This window comes from Grammomys surdaster, unplaced genomic scaffold, assembly GCF_004785775.1.
Source record: "Grammomys surdaster isolate TR1022 unplaced genomic scaffold, NIH_TR_1.0 125951, whole genome shotgun sequence".
NCBI classification, from domain to species: Eukaryota; Metazoa; Chordata; class Mammalia; order Rodentia; family Muridae; genus Grammomys; species Grammomys surdaster.
The window spans coordinates 3,736,805-3,756,687 of NW_021620772.1; the positions used below are offsets into that span (position 1 = coordinate 3,736,805).

General features: G+C 38.4%; 1 protein-coding gene across 2 annotated transcripts in view; it reads left to right on the plus strand.

Moving 5' to 3' along the window:
* Ccdc171 (coiled-coil domain containing 171) overlaps window positions 1–19,883 on the plus strand; it is a 301,438-nt gene that overhangs the window by 186,090 nt on the left and 95,465 nt on the right. For both annotated transcript variants that reach the window (XM_028753630.1, XM_028753631.1), the window contains 2 exons: window positions 1,538–1,683; window positions 4,001–4,055. In XM_028753630.1, coding sequence (XP_028609463.1) covers window positions 1,538–1,683; window positions 4,001–4,055 — 201 coding nt within the window. The remainder of the gene's footprint in view (window positions 1–1,537; window positions 1,684–4,000; window positions 4,056–19,883) is intronic.

Below are 19,883 nucleotides of genomic sequence, written 5' to 3' on the forward strand. Positions count from 1 at the left end.
GCATCTTCTTTAGTAATATGCTATGTTTCAGTACATGTATACATCGTGTAATGGTTAAATCAGATTAAATACATCTATCTTCCAAGTACTTACCATTTTTTTGAAGGAGAAATACTCAATTCATTTTTTAGCTTTAAAAAAATGCAATGTATTGCTGTTACTTATGGTCACCTTACTGTATAGTAGCCCAATGGAATGTCTGCTATTTGATGATCATGCAGTACCCATTGATCAACTTTGCAATGTTCTTAAAGCTCTATTAATATTAAAGTTTGAAAATAAATCTAAGTATGTAATGAGTAACCATTGTTGTCTGGTTACTTATTTTTTGAGGCTTGTATGTATAGTAGTAACTTGATTGAAAACGAACTACTGGATTTAAGTGCGTGCAGCGGTTTGAGTGGATGGCTTTCAGTTCCCAGTCATTTGGAATTAATTGCTGCAGCTCACCTAAGTGGCTTAGGCTTTATACTATCATTGTGACCGTATTAAGAGGAGAGTTTCAAATATGAAGTACAGTGCTGCTGCTTCTTCATGGGCTGTGAACCACATCTGTGATGTATTCATGTGTAGCTAAACTAGTAAAGAATAAAACACAAATGTGTGCACTCACTTATTTGACTGTTCAAAAATTTAATTGTAAAAACGGTTTGATAAGCTTATTTTAGAACTTGTATTCGACAAGGGCTGAGCAGATTTTCGGTGTTCAGATCGTCTGATTCCCATACCATTTTGCAACCTAGCCTAGAAAATATCCCTTAAATTGTTTCTCATTCTAATACTTTCTTTCTTAACCCTTAAAAGAAGTTGTGCAGTTGCATGCTGGAATTTCTATTCTAAGCTGGTATTTAAAAAAACTGTGAGTCCACAGAGTTTGTTCATCTGTGATTAGGAAAGCGTTTATAAACCTTAACTCATTATGAATGCCAGTATTAACTGTCTCATTAGTTAAAACATGCTGATTATACACATGTAGTTATCCTTGATATGGAAGTTATTTGTTAGGAAGCAAGTAAAAATTATTTCTGAGTCCCATTTGTCTACTGAAATGTGTATAGCAATCTGTCGTAAAAAAATTCTGTTATAAAAACACATGAGCCCACCATTTCCCCTGGCATCCTGGCTTCCTTCCCTCAACTCTACATTCCTGTGAGGCACCCGAGAGCACTTAGTCATGTTTAGAGTTAAGTAGAAGCTAACCTTCATACAGCTTTGCCCCATCAATTTGTTATTAAAAAAGAGACTTATAGCTTGAGATTTCTGTAATAAGAAATTTTTAGTAATAATATGGTTTGTTTGTTTTTATTTAACACAGTAAAATAGAATTACGTTTTGTAGCCAAATGTTTCTCAAAACAGTGTAGTTTCTAATTATCAAGTATGTAAAATTTTTGCAGGAAATTTGTTACACCTTGGTGTGGAATGACCCAACTCTCCTTCTCAGCCAGGCTGCGGTCTTCTTTGTCTAATAGCCTATGGCATAAATTGAAGTTAATTATCAGGGCTGACAAGTAGCTCTGTTTTCTGTCTGCTCGCAGAGTCTCTCCGAGGCAAAGATGGAGCTGAGAAGGAAAGATCAATCTCTACGTCAGCTCAATAGACATCTTACCCAGCTGGAGCAGGACAAGCGTCGACTGGAGGAGAACATCCGCGATGCAGAGAGTGCCCTCCGCATGGCAGCCAAGTGAGCATTTGGACCATGGGGAGATCACTTAAAACAGACACAAGATCAATTCTTACTTTCATGCTCTGGGTCTTAGCCCTGGATAATACAGTGCTAGAAAACAAAAGTGCAGCTGTCTCTCTTTGAAATTCTCTGATATACCCTCAAAAAGAAAACTCTTAACTCAACACACTAAGTATATATTTTATTGAGGAGCCTTGGAAGCATAAGCTTCTATATAGCCTCAAATTATGCATAACTGGTGCCCAGTGTTGGTGTTACATGTTTGAAACCATGTTTTCATTAATCTGGAGCATAAAATTGTTTGTTTATTTGAAAGTTTCACATAGTTGTGTTGTTTCTTTATTATTTATTCTTTATCACCTTACTTTACTGGCTCCCACTCCAACTTTTGCTTTGTAGATTCTACTGATATTACAAGTAATATTTCCATAAGGAAATGTTGGTATACAATCAGTATGTGTATCATAGCCTTAAAATGCAGCCAAAACATGTTGATCATGGGAATCCATTTAAGCATGTACAGGTATATACTACAGTATATTTAATAGAAAAATACCATTTCAATACAAACAGCTATGTAAACACAGAGGATGCTTCCCCTTTACCATGTAACAACTGGACAAGCATACGTTTTGAAATTCAAACTGAACAGTTCTGATAAGCTCTCATTTGGTTCCCCATAGCAAGGTTTATGGACTTCTTTAAGACAGGATTTTGTTCAGCAGCATAATGAAAAGAATGAAAGGAACACATGATTCTAATTAATTCCCTATTTGTGTTTAGAATTTTTAATTCATGAAAATGTAAAAATATTAATTAACATTTTGAGACAGACTCCTGTTAGATACAAACTGAATGTGGCTGTACTCTATAAATTACAGATAAAGTCTGTAAATCACAGAGTAGGGCATCTGTGATCTTAGAACAATAATACCTATTGCTTCTGGGTTGATGACATCACTTATGTATGATGAGAAGATGAATTCCAAAGAACAAATATTGGCTTGCTTGAATATCTGCTAATAGTCTTTTCTTTTTGGAAAATTGTACAGCTGTATAACATTGTATCTGCATATAAAATATATATAATTTTTACTTCTAAAAATGCAAGCTTGACTATGTCATATTTGTTACAGTTTTTTTGATCTCCTTGCATCAAGTGAAGAGACAGACTAAGTTGTTAACCCTTAGTGTCACAGAACATGATGACCACAAGGTTATAAAACCTCCAGGTTTACCTTGTGTTTTTATACTGCAGCAGTTAACTTGGGACTCAGATGTCCATGGCTCGTTTCTAAGAACATAGGATCTTAGACAATTAAAGAGGTCTGATTACAAATTGGGGTGTTACTATATTATTTACAGTTTCCACTCATATGGTATTATTAAATTCTAGTCTTCAGCATTTTCACTCAGAGTTTGTATTTCATTATGAAAACTGAATGAAATACACAGGCCAGAAAAGAACTTGTAACCAATCGCACATGGGTTGTCAGGTCAGAGGGTTTTAATTATGGCACCATGAAAGGACTTTGAAGGAAGGTGATAGTATTTTACCCAGCATCAAGACTTACAACATTTTCCCACCAATTAAAGATATAGAGAATGTCTTGTGTTAACAGAACATTTGAAACTATGAATAATGTAATCATGATCTCTTTATCTTTTTCACTCTTCACTTATGGTCCCTCCCCCCAGTTTAGGACAAGTAGCATAAGTGAGCATGAGAGTTAAGTGTAACATATTTAAGTGGCTGTGGTTACATTTTATACCTTTTCCACATGTGTATAGTATGTGTGTGTGTGTGTGTGTGTGTGTGCATGTGTGCGTGTGTGTGTGTGTGTGTTTGTGTGTGTGTGTGTGTGTGTGAGAGAGAGAGAGAGAGAGAGAGAGAGAGAGAGAGAGAGAGAGAGAGGTATGTGATGTATGTGACAACCATAGGTTGATGTTGATGTTGAGTCTTTCCTGGGATTGCTTTCCATTCTATTTGTTGAGATAAGGACTTTCATTGAGCCTGGAGCTCACTAACTCCCTCTCATCATGCTAGCCAGCTTGACCAGGAGCCAGAGTCTACCTTGTGAGAACTGGAATTAGAGGCTGCCACCAAGATTTCTCATATGCGTGCTAGGGATCTGGATCCTGTCACACTTACACAGAAAGCACTTCATTCACCAGGCCACCTCCCTGGTATCAAGCTTTGTGTTTTAAAAGGGAGATTAAAGACAGATACTAATAGTCACTTAGGCTAAAGTGTAAACAAATCTAGAAAGACTTGGGTTATACTCACACTTAATCTTTTCTCTCTTTTTTCTAGAGACAAAGAATGTGTTGCTAATCACATGAGAACAGTAGAGAATATGCTTCATAAGGTATTACATTTTTTAAAATCATTCAACTTCTGCTTTGATTATTTGGTTCATTATTTTTATTTTATTTTTAAAGTTTTATTTTACTTTACTTTCTTTGTAAAAAATTCTTCTCTCATGCAGTGTATCCTAACTGCAGCCTCCCTTATCCTTCCCTCATCTTCCCAGTCTTCCCTACCTCCCCCAGATCTACTCCTCCTTGGTTTGCCTTCAGAAAAGACCTGGCCTCCCAGATACAATAAGACTGGGCATAAACCCTCATACCAAGGTTGGACGAGGCAGCCTGGTAGGAGGAAAGGATCCCATGAGCAGGCCAAAGAGGCAGAGACACCCCGCTCCCACTGTCAGGAGCCCAAACGAAGACACCAAGCAAATAACCACATCATGTATACAGAAGATCTAGCACAGACCCTTGCCTATATACAGAAGATCTAGCACAGACCTTTGCCCCATTGCTGCTGTAGTCTCTGAATTCCTGTGAGTCCTCCTCAGTTGATTCTGTGGGCCATGTTCTCCTGGTGTCCTTGATCTCCCTGGCTCCTATAGTCCTCTCTGTCAGTCTTCTGTTGGGGTTCACCAAGCTACTTCCATTAGCTTCTGGGGGAAACCTCTGATGATGACTGGGATAGGGAGCAATCTATAATTGTAGCAGAATATCATTAGAAATCATTTCATTGACTGTATATTTTTATTCTATTTTTTGAGCCAGCCAGCTTCTTGACACTGGGCATCCAGGCAATGTGGGCCATGGGCTCTCCCTTGTGGCTTCGGTCTCAAGTTAGATCTGTCATTGGCTGGCCACTCTCACAAGCTCTGAGTCACCACTGCCCCTGCACATTTTACAGGCAGGACAGGTTGGGGGTCATAGGTCATTGTTTTTATTAATTGCAAAGCAGTTTAATTATTTTTGACTATCTTAAAAAATAAATTTAGCAGAAACACACTTTAGAAACAACTGTGAGCAATATTGTCATTACTTTTCTAGAACTCTCTTTAGGTGCTTGGTAAAACTATGATGATTAATTAGTTATTTGTGGTCTTTGTTGAATGGCTCAGAGATCATCACCATTCTCTTCCTGTCCTGTGATGACAAAACACTGGATTGCTATTAAACAGGTGTCTATACAAACATGTGGAAAGAGTGAATATATATATTTGGCAATAGTGTGGTGATTTAAGTATGCTTGGAATATTCCCAGGGAGTAGTAGTATTAGGAGGTATGGCCTTACTGTAGTAGGTGTGCTCTTGTTAGAGGCAGTGTGTCACTGTGTGGGTGGGCTTTCAGACCTTCCTCCTAGCTACCTGAAGGCTAGTCTTCAACTGGCTGCATTCAGATCAAGATATAGAAATCTCAGCTTCTTCTCCAGAACCATGCTTGCCTGGATGCTGCCATGTTCCCTGCTTGATGATAGTGGACTGAACCTCTGAACCTGTAAGCCAGACCCAATTAAATGCTGTCCTTTTATATCATGGTGTCTGTTCACAGCAACAGAAGCCCTGACTAAGACACTTAGCTAAGCAATCAAATGATTCAAATGGAAATCTCTTACTTAATGAGTATGTTCTTAAAATGAAAAAAATCCTTTCAACTATTATTTTTAAAACTGATTGGTTTTGTATTATAAACTGTGACATAATATGTAGTAATTAGCAGCACAAATGTGTTACATTAGTAAAAAGTTGTTGGCTATATTCTGTGTTATACAGCACCATTTTCTAGAGGAAGAGATGTGTTCATTATTTCATTAAGAGTTTTTATATATATTAATTCATGTATTGTGTGTGTGTGCACACATGTGTGCCCATGTGTGCATGTGTGTGTGTGCATGTGTGTGTGCATGTTTGCATGCACACTCACATGGTACAATAATGGAGGCTAGAAAACAACTTGTGGAAATCATTTCTCTCCTTCCACCATGTGGGTTTTGAGGATTGAACCTGGGTCGTCCAGCTTAGCGATGTGTGCTTTTACACAGAGTCATTTTGGCAGCCTCCCATTATTTAAGATTAATGTTATTTACACATTTGTGTTATTGTTTAGCTGTCAGTTTTTAAAATGCAAATATCTAATACTTTTAAGATACACACACACACACACACACACAAGTAATGAGTGAGTAAAATTTAGAAGAATTTGAATATTCTAAAACTAATACTTTTAAAGAGATGAAATAATAGTAAACTAATATTTAATACATCTTAATACTTAAAAACCACTAGTCCTCCCCTTTTCTGAAGATAAATGGAGGAGGAATGGATGGGGGGGTAGAGGGGAAAGGACTGGGAGGAGAGGAGAGAGGGAAACCTGCAGTCAGGATGTAAAGTAAATAAATTAGTTAAAATTAAAATAAAACCCTACAGAAATAAAAAAGTAAAGCATTATGCTAAAAAAAAGCAAAGACAAAAAAAAACAAATAAAAAACCCCACTAGGCTACTGTATTCTTTGAAGTTTTGAAAATGACATTTTTAAATCACTAAAAACATTTTGGAAAAGTCTAATAATCTAAGTTCTATTTTCATTTAGGTTTCTTTAAAACCATAATTGTTTTTTATCCCAGAAGGTTTAGCCAGTAGTATAGTTTAATACTCAAACCATACATAGGTATGCTTCAGATCTGAAATTTAGATATTCAATGAAGTATATCTTGGCTTTTATTTGTATCTGTTGTATGTTTGGATAGAAAGGTGTACACACTCTCTCTCACACACACATTCACACACACACAAACACATATGCACACACACATGCAAGCACACACTCCATCCAAACACATGCATATATACGTATACTAATAACACACTTTTAATTATAAATGAAAAGAAGGAGAAGCATGCACACAGGTGGTTCTTGATACCTACCTGTTTTACACCTGTAGTTTTAACTAAGCACAGGTTGTGTGTGTGTATGCATGCATATATGTTCATGTATATTTGTGTGTGTGCACAATAATGTCTTGTGGACATGTGTGTATGGATGTATGTGGAGGCCAGAGGTTAGTATCAGGTGTTTTTCTCAGTCTCTGTCCACTTTGTTCTGGATCAGGCTCTCTCACTCTGCCTGGAGCTCACTGATTAAGCTAGCCTGACTGGCTGGTGAACTGCTGGGATCTGTCTGAATTAAAATCCCCACTGTTGAATTTTAGATGTGCACCACTGATCCTAGCTTTCCATGTGGGGGGTGTTGGTTTGAACTCTGGTCCCTGTGCTTGTATAGCAAACACATTACTGACTGAACCAGCTCCTAAGCCACCACATCTCATATCTTCTTGGAAAAGAAATAATACCTATGCTACACATGTAGATACTTTTACTGTCATTCTTAAATAGCACAGATAATGAACATGCAATTTCTATTGCATTGGCATTGTTTTAGGTATAGATAACCTAGAGATGATCCAAAAACATATAATGTATAAAAATTGAGAAGATTACTTAGTGGCAGAATGTGCAGTCAGCATGTGCGGAGCCTGAGTTCAGTACCTAGCAGCAACAACAGAAACAAATACAAAACACATGGAAAGATAAGCTAAGATACACACCAACACTGCATCACCGTGATAGGGAATCGGCATCCTTGGACTCTCTATATTGAATAAGTCAACGTCTCATTCTGGCGCCAGTCTTATGACAGATATAATTTTTTCCATAGAAAAATTTTGATTGTTTTAAAACATGTATTTATTGGAACGAAGAGAGGGTTCAGCAGTTAATGGTGCTCTTCCAAAAGACCTGAGTTCGATTCCCAACACCCACATCATATGGTTCACAACTTAACAGCCTGTAACTCCAATTCCAGGGGATTTTGGTGCTTCTGGCCCCCACAGGCATGGGCACTCATGTGTGCATGCCCACATACAAACATATAATTAAAAATGATGCCTCTCTTTTGAAGTAGGGTCTCTTTTTGTGTGTTACAGGTTGGCCTCAAGATCACCATCCTCCTGCCTTAATCTCCCAATTGCTGGGATGACAGGCATGTGTTCTATGTCTGGGGATGTTAGTTTATAATGGAGGTCAGAAGTTAAATTTTTATTGATATTCTTAGGGGATCAATTTCAGGTTTAGGGGTTAAGAAAAAGCAAAACAAGAAAGTCATTACAGTGCTTCATGCTGTATATTTTAAGATACACTCATATCTCTATTGAGTTGAATTCCTAGCTGGTTTTATGTTTTGGAAAATCTATATCTATTGAGCTTTTCTTTTGCAAAAAAGTTAATAATTTCAACCATTTAAAACGTATAATGTATAATTCAGGTCCTAGAAAGATGGCTCAGTGTTTAAGATCACCTGCTGCTCTTGCTGAGAGAACCTGAGTTTGGTTCTTAGCACTGACATCAGGGAGCTCACAAACATCTCTAGTGTGAGTCCGGGAATACAGTATTGTGGGCGCTTGCACATACATGTGCGTGTACCTCTCACAGATACACGCAAATAGTCACACACACGGAAATCTTACAATGCATAGTCCAGTGATTTCAATACGTTCACACTTTTGTACAACGCTTATAGTAGCTAATTGTATAACAGTTAAATCACACTGAAATAAATTCTGTGATCACTAAGCAATTATTTCTTGCATATATTTCATCTACTTCTGACAGACACTCATCTATTACTTTATTGGAGAAAACTGACTTTTCCCTCTCTTGGGGATAGAAATTGCAGATAGCTCTGTGGTCAGGGTTGGGACTTTGTGGCCACTTCCCTTTCTTCATGCTGGAATTGTGTCTGGCTTGTTATTGTGCAGGTCCCGGGCATGCTGTCACAGTCTCTGTGAGTTCAGAGTGCATCAGTCATGCTGCATGTAGGAAACACAGCTTCTTCGGAGTTATCCACCACCTCTGGTTCTTACAGTCATCCCTCCCTCCTCTTCTATATAGATCCTGAGCCTTGATGGGAAGGGTTTGATAAAGACATCCCAAGTTCTAGCATTTGAGAGACTTGAAATGCCAAAGTATTTTTTGGCACCAGATGATTGTGGCTGTATGACTTATTTCTGGTCTTCTGTTTTATCTCATTGTATGGGTCTGTATTTGTCACACATGCACACACACACACTCCACACACGCACACACACACACACATATATACACACACACACACACACACACACACACACACACACACACACACACACATATATATATATATATATATATATATATATATATATATACTAATATACAGTTTTCTTACTATGGCCCTGTGGTATATTTAGAAATCAATTATTATGATGCCTCCACATTTAGCCTTTGGGTTCAAGATTGCTTTGAATATTCCAGGTTATTATTTTTTGCTTCCATCTTAATTTTAGGCTTGGTTTTTTATATCTGTCCTTGGAACTTAGATGGAGATTATGTTGAATTTGTAGATCTCTTTTGGTAATAAGGCAATTTTTAAAATAGTTTTTTTCTGTGAATATGGGATATTGTGGTGGATACAGTTTTATGTCAACTTGACACAAGCCAAAGTCATCAGAAAATACCTCCCTAAGATTAGGCTGTAGGTAAGACTGTAAGGCATTTCTTAATTAGTGATTAATAGGGGAGGGGCTAGCCCATTGTGGGAGGTACCATCCCTGGGCTAGCAATCCTGGGTTCTATATGAAGGCAGGCTTAGCAAGCCAGGGAGACAAGCCAGTATATAGTATCCCTCTGTGACCTCTACATAAGCTCCTGCCTTCAAGTTTCTGCCCTGTTTGAGTTCCTGTTGTGACTTCTGTCACTAATGAACAGTGAGTGATGTGGCAGTGTAAGCCAAATAAACCATTTCTTCTTAACTTGTTTTTGGTCATGGTGTTTCATTGCAGCCATAGAAATCCTAACAAAGACTGATGTTTCTTTTTTAAAATTAATTAATTTATTTACTTTACATCCCAATATCAGCCCAGTCTCCCCTTCTCGAGGTTCCTCCCTCCCTTTCCCCCTCCCTTTCTCTGAGAAGGAGGAGAAGGGAGAGAAGAGGGAGCCCCTCTGTGTGTCACTCTCCCACCCCTGCACATCAGTCACTGTTGGACTAGGTGCATCCTCTCTCACTGAGGTCAGACAAGGCAACCACAGGCAGGCAACAGCCCCTACTCCAGTTGCTGGGGAAACTGCATGAAGACCAAGCTGCACTTCTGTTACATATGTGTGATGGTGGTGGGGCTATGTCTCACGTGGTCTCATTTCCAGTGACCCTCTCCTATGCCCCCTACAAGGTCATTGTGAGTGGAACTGGTTTCACTTCTGTTACATATGTGTGGTGGTGGTGGGGCTATGTCTCATGTGGTCTCATTTTTCCAGTAACCCTTTCCCATGCCCCCTACAAGGTCATTGTGAGTGGAGCTGGTTTCCTGATATCTTTCTAACCTTGTGTTTGTTTTTTATTTGTTTGTAGAAAAACTATTTTTTTAAAAAAAGAATAGTTGATTTTATGACCTGCTAGTTTGATGAATGTGTTTATGAAGTGTATGAGTTTTCTGTGGAGTCTTTAGGGTCTTTAACATCTAGGATCATATTGTCAGCAAGTAGGTTTCCTATTTTTGTATCCTTTTATTTCTTTCTCTTGCCTTATTGTTTTCACTAAGACTTCAAATACTGGCAAACTAAAGTCAAATTCTGGGGTGATGGCTCACCCAACTAGTAAAAGAAGAGAGGCCACAAGAAATTAAAAGGCATGATCTTTTGCTCTCTCCAAGTGCAAGGTTTCATTATATAAATTCCTAAACAAGTTTCTGGCCACTGCTCCAGTGAGCAGCTAGGAAGTGCAGGGGCCCCTTTTCTGTCCTCCCTGTAGCATTCATATCCCCTACCATAAGCTCTAGTTTTGCATAGTATTAGCTGGTGCATTTGTGGCTCTTCCTAGAACTTCGTTTTTCTTTGTCTTGTAGCCCAGCTATAGGGGTTCCCTCCCTTCCCAACTATTTGTTTATGGCTCTATATTATGGTGTGTTGTTTCTTTTATTAATCTACAATTCAGTGTTCTCAGTTTTACTTGATTTTTTACTTTCTTTTGCTATAATAAAACACCATGGCCAAAACTATTTGCAGAGAAAGGGGTTGGGCTTACACATTCTGGCCAGTCTGTTATGTAGGGAGGTCAGGGCAGGAATTCAAAGCAGGAACCTGAAGGCAGGAACTGAAGCAGAGGACATGGAGGAACACTATTTGTTTTGTCCCCTTGGCTTGTTCACTTCCTAGATCAGTCATTGACTAAGAACTTAGGCAGTCTCTCAGTTGAGGTTCCCTACCCTGAAATGGCTCTATTTTGTGTCAAGTGGATGAAAACAATGTAGCCAGCATACCACCTGTCCAATTTTCACCTCTCAGCTTACCCACAGTGACTTGAGATAGGAGGCTCAAACAAAACATTTCCAGGTTAGTTTGCCGTCTAGTTATGTGTGTGGTAGATCATCTTTATTGGTAATTGACATAGGCGGGCTCAGCCAGCCACGTGCAGCATTGTTCCTTGAGCAGGTGGTCTTGGGCTGTATAAAGTGCTAGCTAAGCACTAGCCAGCAAGCCAGGAAGCGGCTTCTTCCACGGTTCCTGCTGCACTTCCTGGGCTACGCATTCCTGGGTTAGAGGTAATGCTGCACAGAACAAGAAGATCTTCTTACCATGGCTTGAAAAGGAAAAACAAATAAACTGTTTCCTCCCTAAGTTGCTTTTGGTTAGAGTGCTTTCTCAGAACAAAGTGAGAGCAGTCTCCACTACCTCTCCCTGTAGCCTGGCATGGCTGAGCTAAGGCTGTGCTGTCCTCTATGTCTGACTTTGGCAAGAATCATCAGACAGAGCTTTTCCCATTAGGAAGCTCCACCAGTGTGTATAAAGTTTCCAACTGCATCTCATTCTTGCCAACACTGGTTATGTCTATTAAAAAACAGTTCATCCTACCGGGCATGAAATAGTATCTCATTGTGGCTTTGGTTTGCATTTCAGTTGTGGTTAATCATGTTGTACACCTTTTCTTGTGATTATGAAATATCTACTGAATTTTTTCTCTTTCATTAGCTTAATTGCCTTTTCATTAATTTTTTTTAAGACAGAACTTTATGTAGTCCAGGCTGGCCTTAATCTCATATATACCCAAGGCTGGCCTTCTACTCCTGGTTTTCCTGTCCTCATCTTCAAAGTGCTGAGGTGGTGGGCGTGCCGGTGGCATGCAATGCTGGGCACCAGTGCTCTCTTGGCATCCTGGTATCATTTTTTGAAAACACAGTTTTACTCATGAATGGTTTTCGTATTCTTTAGACAGTAAGTTGACCTGAGCTGTGTGGGTTGAGTTTTGGACCAGCAGTTATAGTCAGCAAATGTGATATGCTCAGTAGCATTTTGTTGCTTTATTGCTGTTTGCCTTAGGTTTTTATTAAATATATGTTTTTCATATTTTGATGGAAACATTTTTTAGAACTTTTTTCCTTATTATTTATTCTTTTATATAGTACATCCTGACTGCAGTTCCCCCCCTCCCCTCCCTTCCCCTCCCCTCAGTCTCTCTCCTTCCTTTCCTTTCCCTCTGGATCTAGTCTCACCTTCATCTAGTCCCTCAGAAAAGAGCAGGCCTTCCAGGGACATCAACCAAATATGGTGTAACAAAATACAGTAAGACCAGGCACATATTCTCATATTAAGGATGGAGGATGCAACTCAGTAGGAGGAAAAGAGTCCCACAAGCATGCAGAGTGAGAGACAGCCCCTGCTTCCACTGTTAGGAATCTCATAAGAACACTGAGCTACACAACCATATGCCAAGGACCTAGGTCAGACTCATAACCATAGTATATATGTAGAGGACCTAGGTCAGACCCATACATACTCCCTGATTTCTGTGAGCTCACCTGAGTCTCAGTCAGTTGATTCTGTGGACATTACATATATTTTTATTTAAAGATTAATATATTCATACATGTTTTATCATATTCACTCCTTTATCACCTTGTCTTAGTTTTAAAATAAAGAAATGTGAGTCTTCCTTATATTTTCAGTTTTAAGGACTGTTTTGTCTATTCAGATTTTCTTATAAATTTTATGTAAGTTTTAAGGTCAAGTTACTCACCAATACAAAGATTTCAGTTGGAGTTTTGGGAATAACAATTTGGGAAACATTGCCTTCTAAACAATAAGTCCTGCAGTTCATGGACACTGTACATCTCTCCATTCATTTTGGTCTTTCATTTCTTCCAATACTAATTTAAATTTCTATATGCAACTTCATGTCATATTAAATTTATTTCTAAGTATTTTATTTTTTTACGATGCCATTTTAAATGGAATTTGTTCTTAAATTCATTTTGATTCTCAATTTCTGACATACAGAAACAAAGATGAATTTTATTGTTGACACTGTATTCTAAAACATGGCTAAATTACCTCTAATACAGGTGTATGTATGTGTGTTTGTATGTGTGTGTTTGTGTGTGTGTCTGTATGTATTTGTGTGTGTGTGTGTTTGTGTGTGTGTGTTAGTTGAGTAAATTGACCTCCTTTATGGTACATGTTCCTTTGAATATGCAGTGGTTCATTTTGTTAGCACTGTCTAAGGGTTCTTACATACAAATCCACAATGTATATTGACCTAATGATCAATGTCAGGCTGGGATCAGACCAGTATTGAATGAGCTAAGAAGTGTTTCTTCATTTCTATCTCCGAAGAATTTAACTGGTGTTTGTTCTCTGGGTGTTGACCAGCAAAGCTTCCTGGCTCTAGACTTCTGGTTTTTGGAAGTTTGTTTGCTCATTAATTTTCTTGAAAGGTCTAATCAAAATTTATGTTTCTTCATGAATTACTTTTGATCTTTTTTGCATTAAAATTTTCTTTTGTTTAAGTGGTCTGGTTTGTCAGCATGTAATTATTTTTTCTCTTAGAATTGCTTTATTTCTGTAACATTCGTAGTAATGACCCCATCCGTATTCCTGATTTTAGTAGTTTAACATTTTTTTTTTCTTGGCCACTTTGTCATTACTGACTTTTTTCTGCAAGACAATTCTTGCTTTTCTTGACTTGCTATGTTGTCTTTATGGTCTCTGTTTCATCTGGCTTTGCTCAAAGCTTATGTTTTTATCTTTGTTTTTTTTTTCTTCTTTCTATATCTTTAGCATGGAAAGCTAGAGTCCTCATTTAAAACCTTTCCTTTTGAGAGAAAGAAAGGGTGTGGGTTTGGGTGGGTGGGGTAATCTGGATGAGTGATTAGGAAAGGAAAACTATACTCAGAATATATTTATTATATGAAAAAACTATTTTTAAATAAAAAGAACCTTTAAAAAGGTAGGTATTGACAGCTATAAATTTTAATAAATAACGCATGTATTGGATTCCATAAATTTTGATTTTTTTAATGTATGCATATATGTCAAAGTATTTTAAATGTTCATATTGTTTAGTCTTTAAGCTATTTGTCTTGGTTAGTATTTTTCAATTAGATACAAACTGGAGTCCTCTGAGAAGAGGGAAACTCATCTGAGAAAATGGCCTCCACTTCTGTATGTAAGCCGGAGTAGCTTTTTCTTGGTTAGTGATATGGGAGGGTCCACCCGACAGTGCCTCTAGGCAGGCAGCCCAGAGTTGTATAAGAAGGGCAGCTGAGCAAACCATGCTGGGCAAGCCAGGAAGCAGCATCCCTCTATTGCCTCCACTTCAGTTCCTGCCTTGACTGCCTACCCTGAGTTCTCTTCATGATGCAGTGGAATCAAAATGTGTAAGCCAAACAAACCCTTTTCTTCTCAGGTTGCTTTTGGCTCTGGTGTTTTATCACAGCAGTAGATGCCATTCATGTTATATTCTTTCTAAAATGTATACTTTTTTTTCCTGCATGTCTTTTGCGGGTGAGTTTGGATTTATTCTATATTGTTTGATAAGTTCTGCAGTTGAATTCTAATTCTTTTAAATTTATTAACTTGTTACAGGATATAGGATGTGGCCTGCTTTTGTGACGCTTGCATGGCTTCTTCTGGGACTGTGAGAGCTAGTGCTTAGGGAGGAGGCCTCTTGGCTGGATACAGCTCGACTCCTCCAAGCCCTGTGTCTGAAGTGTGCATTCATTGTCTTCAGCAGCTAGGAGTGGCTGGGAAGTTCCAGGAGGCAGCTAGAGGCAACGGGAATGGCCTGTATTATTTGAATCTCTTTGACTCCCCTTTTTAAAGAATATTTTTACTAATTCTTTGAGAATTTCATACAGTGTACCTTTGTTCTCTCTCTCTCTCTCTCTCTCTCTCTCTCCCTCCCTCCCTCCCTCCCTCCCTCCCTCCCTCCGCTCTCCCTCCCCCTCCCTCCCTCCCCCCCACCCTCATCCTTAAAGAAAACTCAGTCTTGCTCTTCAAGCAGCTATCAAATCCAATGGCTCCTCAGGTAGGACTAGGATTTTGGGTCTACCTCCCCTACCACATGCTGTAGTTTCTGTCTGGCTTAAGTTTCTACAGATATAAAACCTACTGTCGCAATTGCTGAGTTCATATGTGCATCTGCCCTATTGTGTCTGGAAAACACTGTTTCTTGTAGTCATCTACCACCTCCGGGTCTCACAGTCTCTCTTCCCCTTCTACCTCACTGACTCTCTGAGCCTTGGTGGGAGGGATGCAGACAGCCCACTGAAGGCTGAGCTCTCCACGGCCTCTTATTCTCTGCACATTGGCCAGTTTGGATCTCTGTGTTGATTGCCATCTACTCCAAGAAGCGTCTCTGATGAAAGCTGAGAGATTTCTTACTTGCCCACCCATGTCCATTACTACTCTATTCACAGTAGTCAGGATTTGGAAAAAACTTATATTTTCATTTGTAAAAGTATTTGTGTTTTTGTATCTAAGGTGAGTCTGTTAATAGCAATTAATTATGATTTTTAAATCAATTCAGCCAAATTTTCAGTTAGACAATTCATTAAATTTGTATTTAATATAGTTAGATGTAGAAGTACTATTTTCTTTTCCTCCTTATCTGTCCATCCATCTATCCATCCATCCATCCATCCATCCATCCATCCATCCTGTAAAAAGGAAGAACTTGTGACATTTCCCTTTCCCAAAAGTGTATCTATTTTGATAATTCTTCTAGAGTTCCTGCCTTTGGCATTAGGTAGAACCTAGTTCTAAGAACACTGTATGTTTCTGAGTCCCCCCTTCATGTTAATATAATAAATTGTATCTTTATACATTGTGTGCTTATCAGTTGTTTATGATGATTGTCATGAAGGTGGTTTTTAAATATGCAGAAAAACTGGAGACTTAAAGACCAGATATATTAGTACCACCTTGAATTATAACCAGTATAATTATTCATGTATTTTTCTTCTAATGAGTATGGATATTTTTCCTCACATAATATTACAGTTTCTTTCCCTACTACCCTCTCATCCAGACCCACTTCCTTTCTGTCTTTATTAGAAAACAAGACAAGATTCTAAGGGGACATTAAAACATATAAAACAAAAACAAAACAAACAGACAGAAGGAAAAGAGCCCAAGAAAAGGCACAACAGATAAAGACACAGAAACCTATTTGTTCTTCCTCTTTGGAATCCCATAAAAATACTAAACTGGAAGCCATGATATGTACACAAAAGGTCTATAAGTTATAAGTTAAAAAGAATTAAAAGATGAGGCAGGGTTTTTTTTTGTTGTTTGTTTTTTGTTTTTTTAAGAAAGAAAAGCCCTTATATGACATTCTGAGACAAGGAACCTCCAAAGATGCCATTGAGTTCATTTTCTGTTGGAATCTACTGCTGGGCATGCAGCCTACCCTTAAGAGTGCTTTGTTTCCACAGTGAGATTCCCTTGGAGAAAACTAAATTTTCATTTGCAAGTGGTGATCAACTGGAGACTGCTTCTGGGTTAGGGAATAGGGCATGTGTCCATTTCTCCTTTCAGCTTTAAGGACCTCGTCTGGAACATATCCTTGCAGGCCCTGTGCTCTCCTCCTTGGTCCTCCCATTTCAGTTCTCCTTCTCCCATCCATCCATGACTATTTGTTCTATTTGTTCCCTTTCCTAGCGAGACCTGTCTCACCCTAGTCCCTTGCACTATAGCTAACCTCTGTGTTTCTATGGATTGTAGCTTATGTATCATTGACCTAACAGCTAACATCCACATATAAGTGAATACATGCCATATTTATCTTTCTGGGTCTGGGAGACATGACTCAGGATGAGTTTTTCTAGTTGTTACTACTTACCTATGAGTTTAATTTTTAAGAAGTTTTATTTATTTAGTTTTAGTTTTTATTCTTATAGTTTCCCCTCCTTCTATACCTCTTAGTTCTTCCTCGTCTCCCCTCACCTCCAGACCCTCTCCCTCTCTGTCTCTCATTAGAAAAGAACAGGCTTCCAAGAGATAATAACCAAGCATGACAAAATAAAATATAATAAGAGAAAGCAAAACCCATCATATTGAGGCTGGACAAGCCAACAGAAGAAAAGAGCCCCAAGAGCAGGCACAAGAATCAAGAGACCTGCTTGTTCACACACTCAGGAGTTAATAAAAATATTAAGCTGAATGCTATAATATATATGTAGGAGACCTGGTGAAGGTCCATGTAGGTCCTGTGCATGTTGCTTCTGTATCTGAGAGTTCATATGTGTTCAGCTTAGTTGATTCAGAGAATCTCGTTCTCCCAGAGGGTCCCTGAACTCTGAGGGGAGGGATTTGATCAAACCATCCTATTTAGACTCTTCATATAATGTCTGACTGTGAGTCTCTATATCTGTTTCCATCTGCTGCTGGAGAAACTTCTCTGATGATGGCTGAGTAAGGTACTGATCTATGAATACAGCAGAATATCACCAGAGTCATATTTATGCGTTTTAGTAGTGTTTAGTTTTATCCTAGGTCTTGGGGCTATCTAGTTTGTGGTTCTTGGTTACACAGGTAGTGTTGGTTATGGGTTCCATCTCATAGAATAGGCTATGGGTTCCATCTCATGGAGTAGGCCTTCAGTCAAATCTGACGTTGTTTGGCTAGTCCCACAAGTCCTGTGCCACCATTGCCCTAGCATGTCTTCAGGGAGGGTAGATTATAGGTCAGTGGCTTTTTGTGGCTGTGTTGATATTAATGTTTTTCTTTTGGCAGCCTGCAAAGTACCTTCCCACACTAAAGAGACTAGAACAATAGTGGTGAAGACTTTATGTAGGCTTCAGCTTGTCTTCTCCATTTTCAATGAGTTGTATGGGTGTTGTCCATAGCAATGGGGCTCGTGCTGTCAGTTTGTGGAGAGCAACCCATTGTCTTAGCAACAGCCTGGGATATTTGGAATTCAATTGAATGTAACCTACTCTTGCCACTGGAAGCCTTGTTTGTGACAAGAGATGGCCGGTTGAGATTCTGAATCCCCCATTATAAGGAGACCTCCTTAGAGTCACTTTTATATATTTTAGGAAGTTTCCACTGCACTAGATGCATATCATCCTTTAAATGCACCTCAATTTCATCTGTCTCTCTCTGAACTCTGTCTCCCCTTCCTGCTGACCTGATCCTCCTGTACTTGTCCCCACCTGACCCCAGTCCACTCATAAAAATCTATTCTATTTCTGCCTCCCAGGGAGACCCATGTGTCCCTGCTAGACAATCCGTCTATGCCTAACTTCTCTGGGTCTACAGATTGCAGCTTTGTTATTATTTTTCTTAATGGCTAGTGTCCAAATATAACTAAATAATAAACCATATTTATTTTTCTGGGTCTGGTTTACCTCATTCAGGATGAAATTTTGCTAGTTTTATCCATTTGCCTGCAAATTTCATGATTTCATTTTTTTTAAATGGCTGAATAATACTTCATTGTGTAAATGTACTACTTTTAAGAAGTTTATTCTTCTGTTGCAGGACATCTAGGTTGTTTCCAGTTTCTGGCTATCATGAATAGAGTATCCAGTAATGAACATGGTTGAACAAGTATCCTTGTGGTAGGTTAGAGTGTCCTTTGATACATACTCAAGAGTAGTATAGCTGGATCTTGAGATTAATTCTGAGGAAGCTCCGTGTTGATTTCCATAGTGGCTGTACAAGTTTGCACTCCCACTACTAATGGAGAAGTGTTCTCCTTACTCTACATCCTTGCTAACATGAGCTATCATTTGTTATATTGACCTTAGCCATTTTGATGGGTGTAAGATTAAATATCAAAGTAGTTTTGATTTGCATTTCCCTGATGTCTAAGGATGTTGAACATTTCTTTAGTATGTCTTAATCATTTGATTTCCGTATTTGAGAATTCTTTGTTTATATCTGTTTTTAAATTGGTTTATTTGTTTTCTTGATATTCAGTTTAAAAAATTTCTTTGTGTTGTTTGGATACTAGCATTTCGTTGGATGTGTAAAATCTTTTCCCATTCTGTAGACAGCTGCTTTGCCTGAATGGCAGTGTCCTTTGCCTTACAGAAGCTTTTCAGTTTCATGTGGTCCCATTTATTAATTATTGATCTTAGTGCCCATGCTATCAACATTCTGTTCAGAAATGAGTTCAAGGACATTCTCCACTTTCTCTTCTATCAGGTTCAGTGTTTCTAGTTCTAGGTTGAGGTCTTTGATCCACTTAGATTTGAGTTTTGTGCAGAGTGATAAATATGGATCTGTTTGGATTCCTCTACATCAGCTATCCAGTTTGACTAGCACTGCATTGAATCTGGAGATTGCTTTTGGTAGGATGATCATTTTTATCCTATCAATTCTACTGATCCATGAGCATGGGAGATTTTTCCATCTTCTGATATCTTCTTAAATTTCTTTCTTCAAAGACTTGTCTTTTACTTGCTTGGCTAAAGTTACTCCAAGAGATTATATATTTTCAGGTTATTGTAAAAGATGTTTTCCTGATTTCTCAATTTGTCACTTCTACTGATTTTTATGAATTAATTTTGTGTCCTGC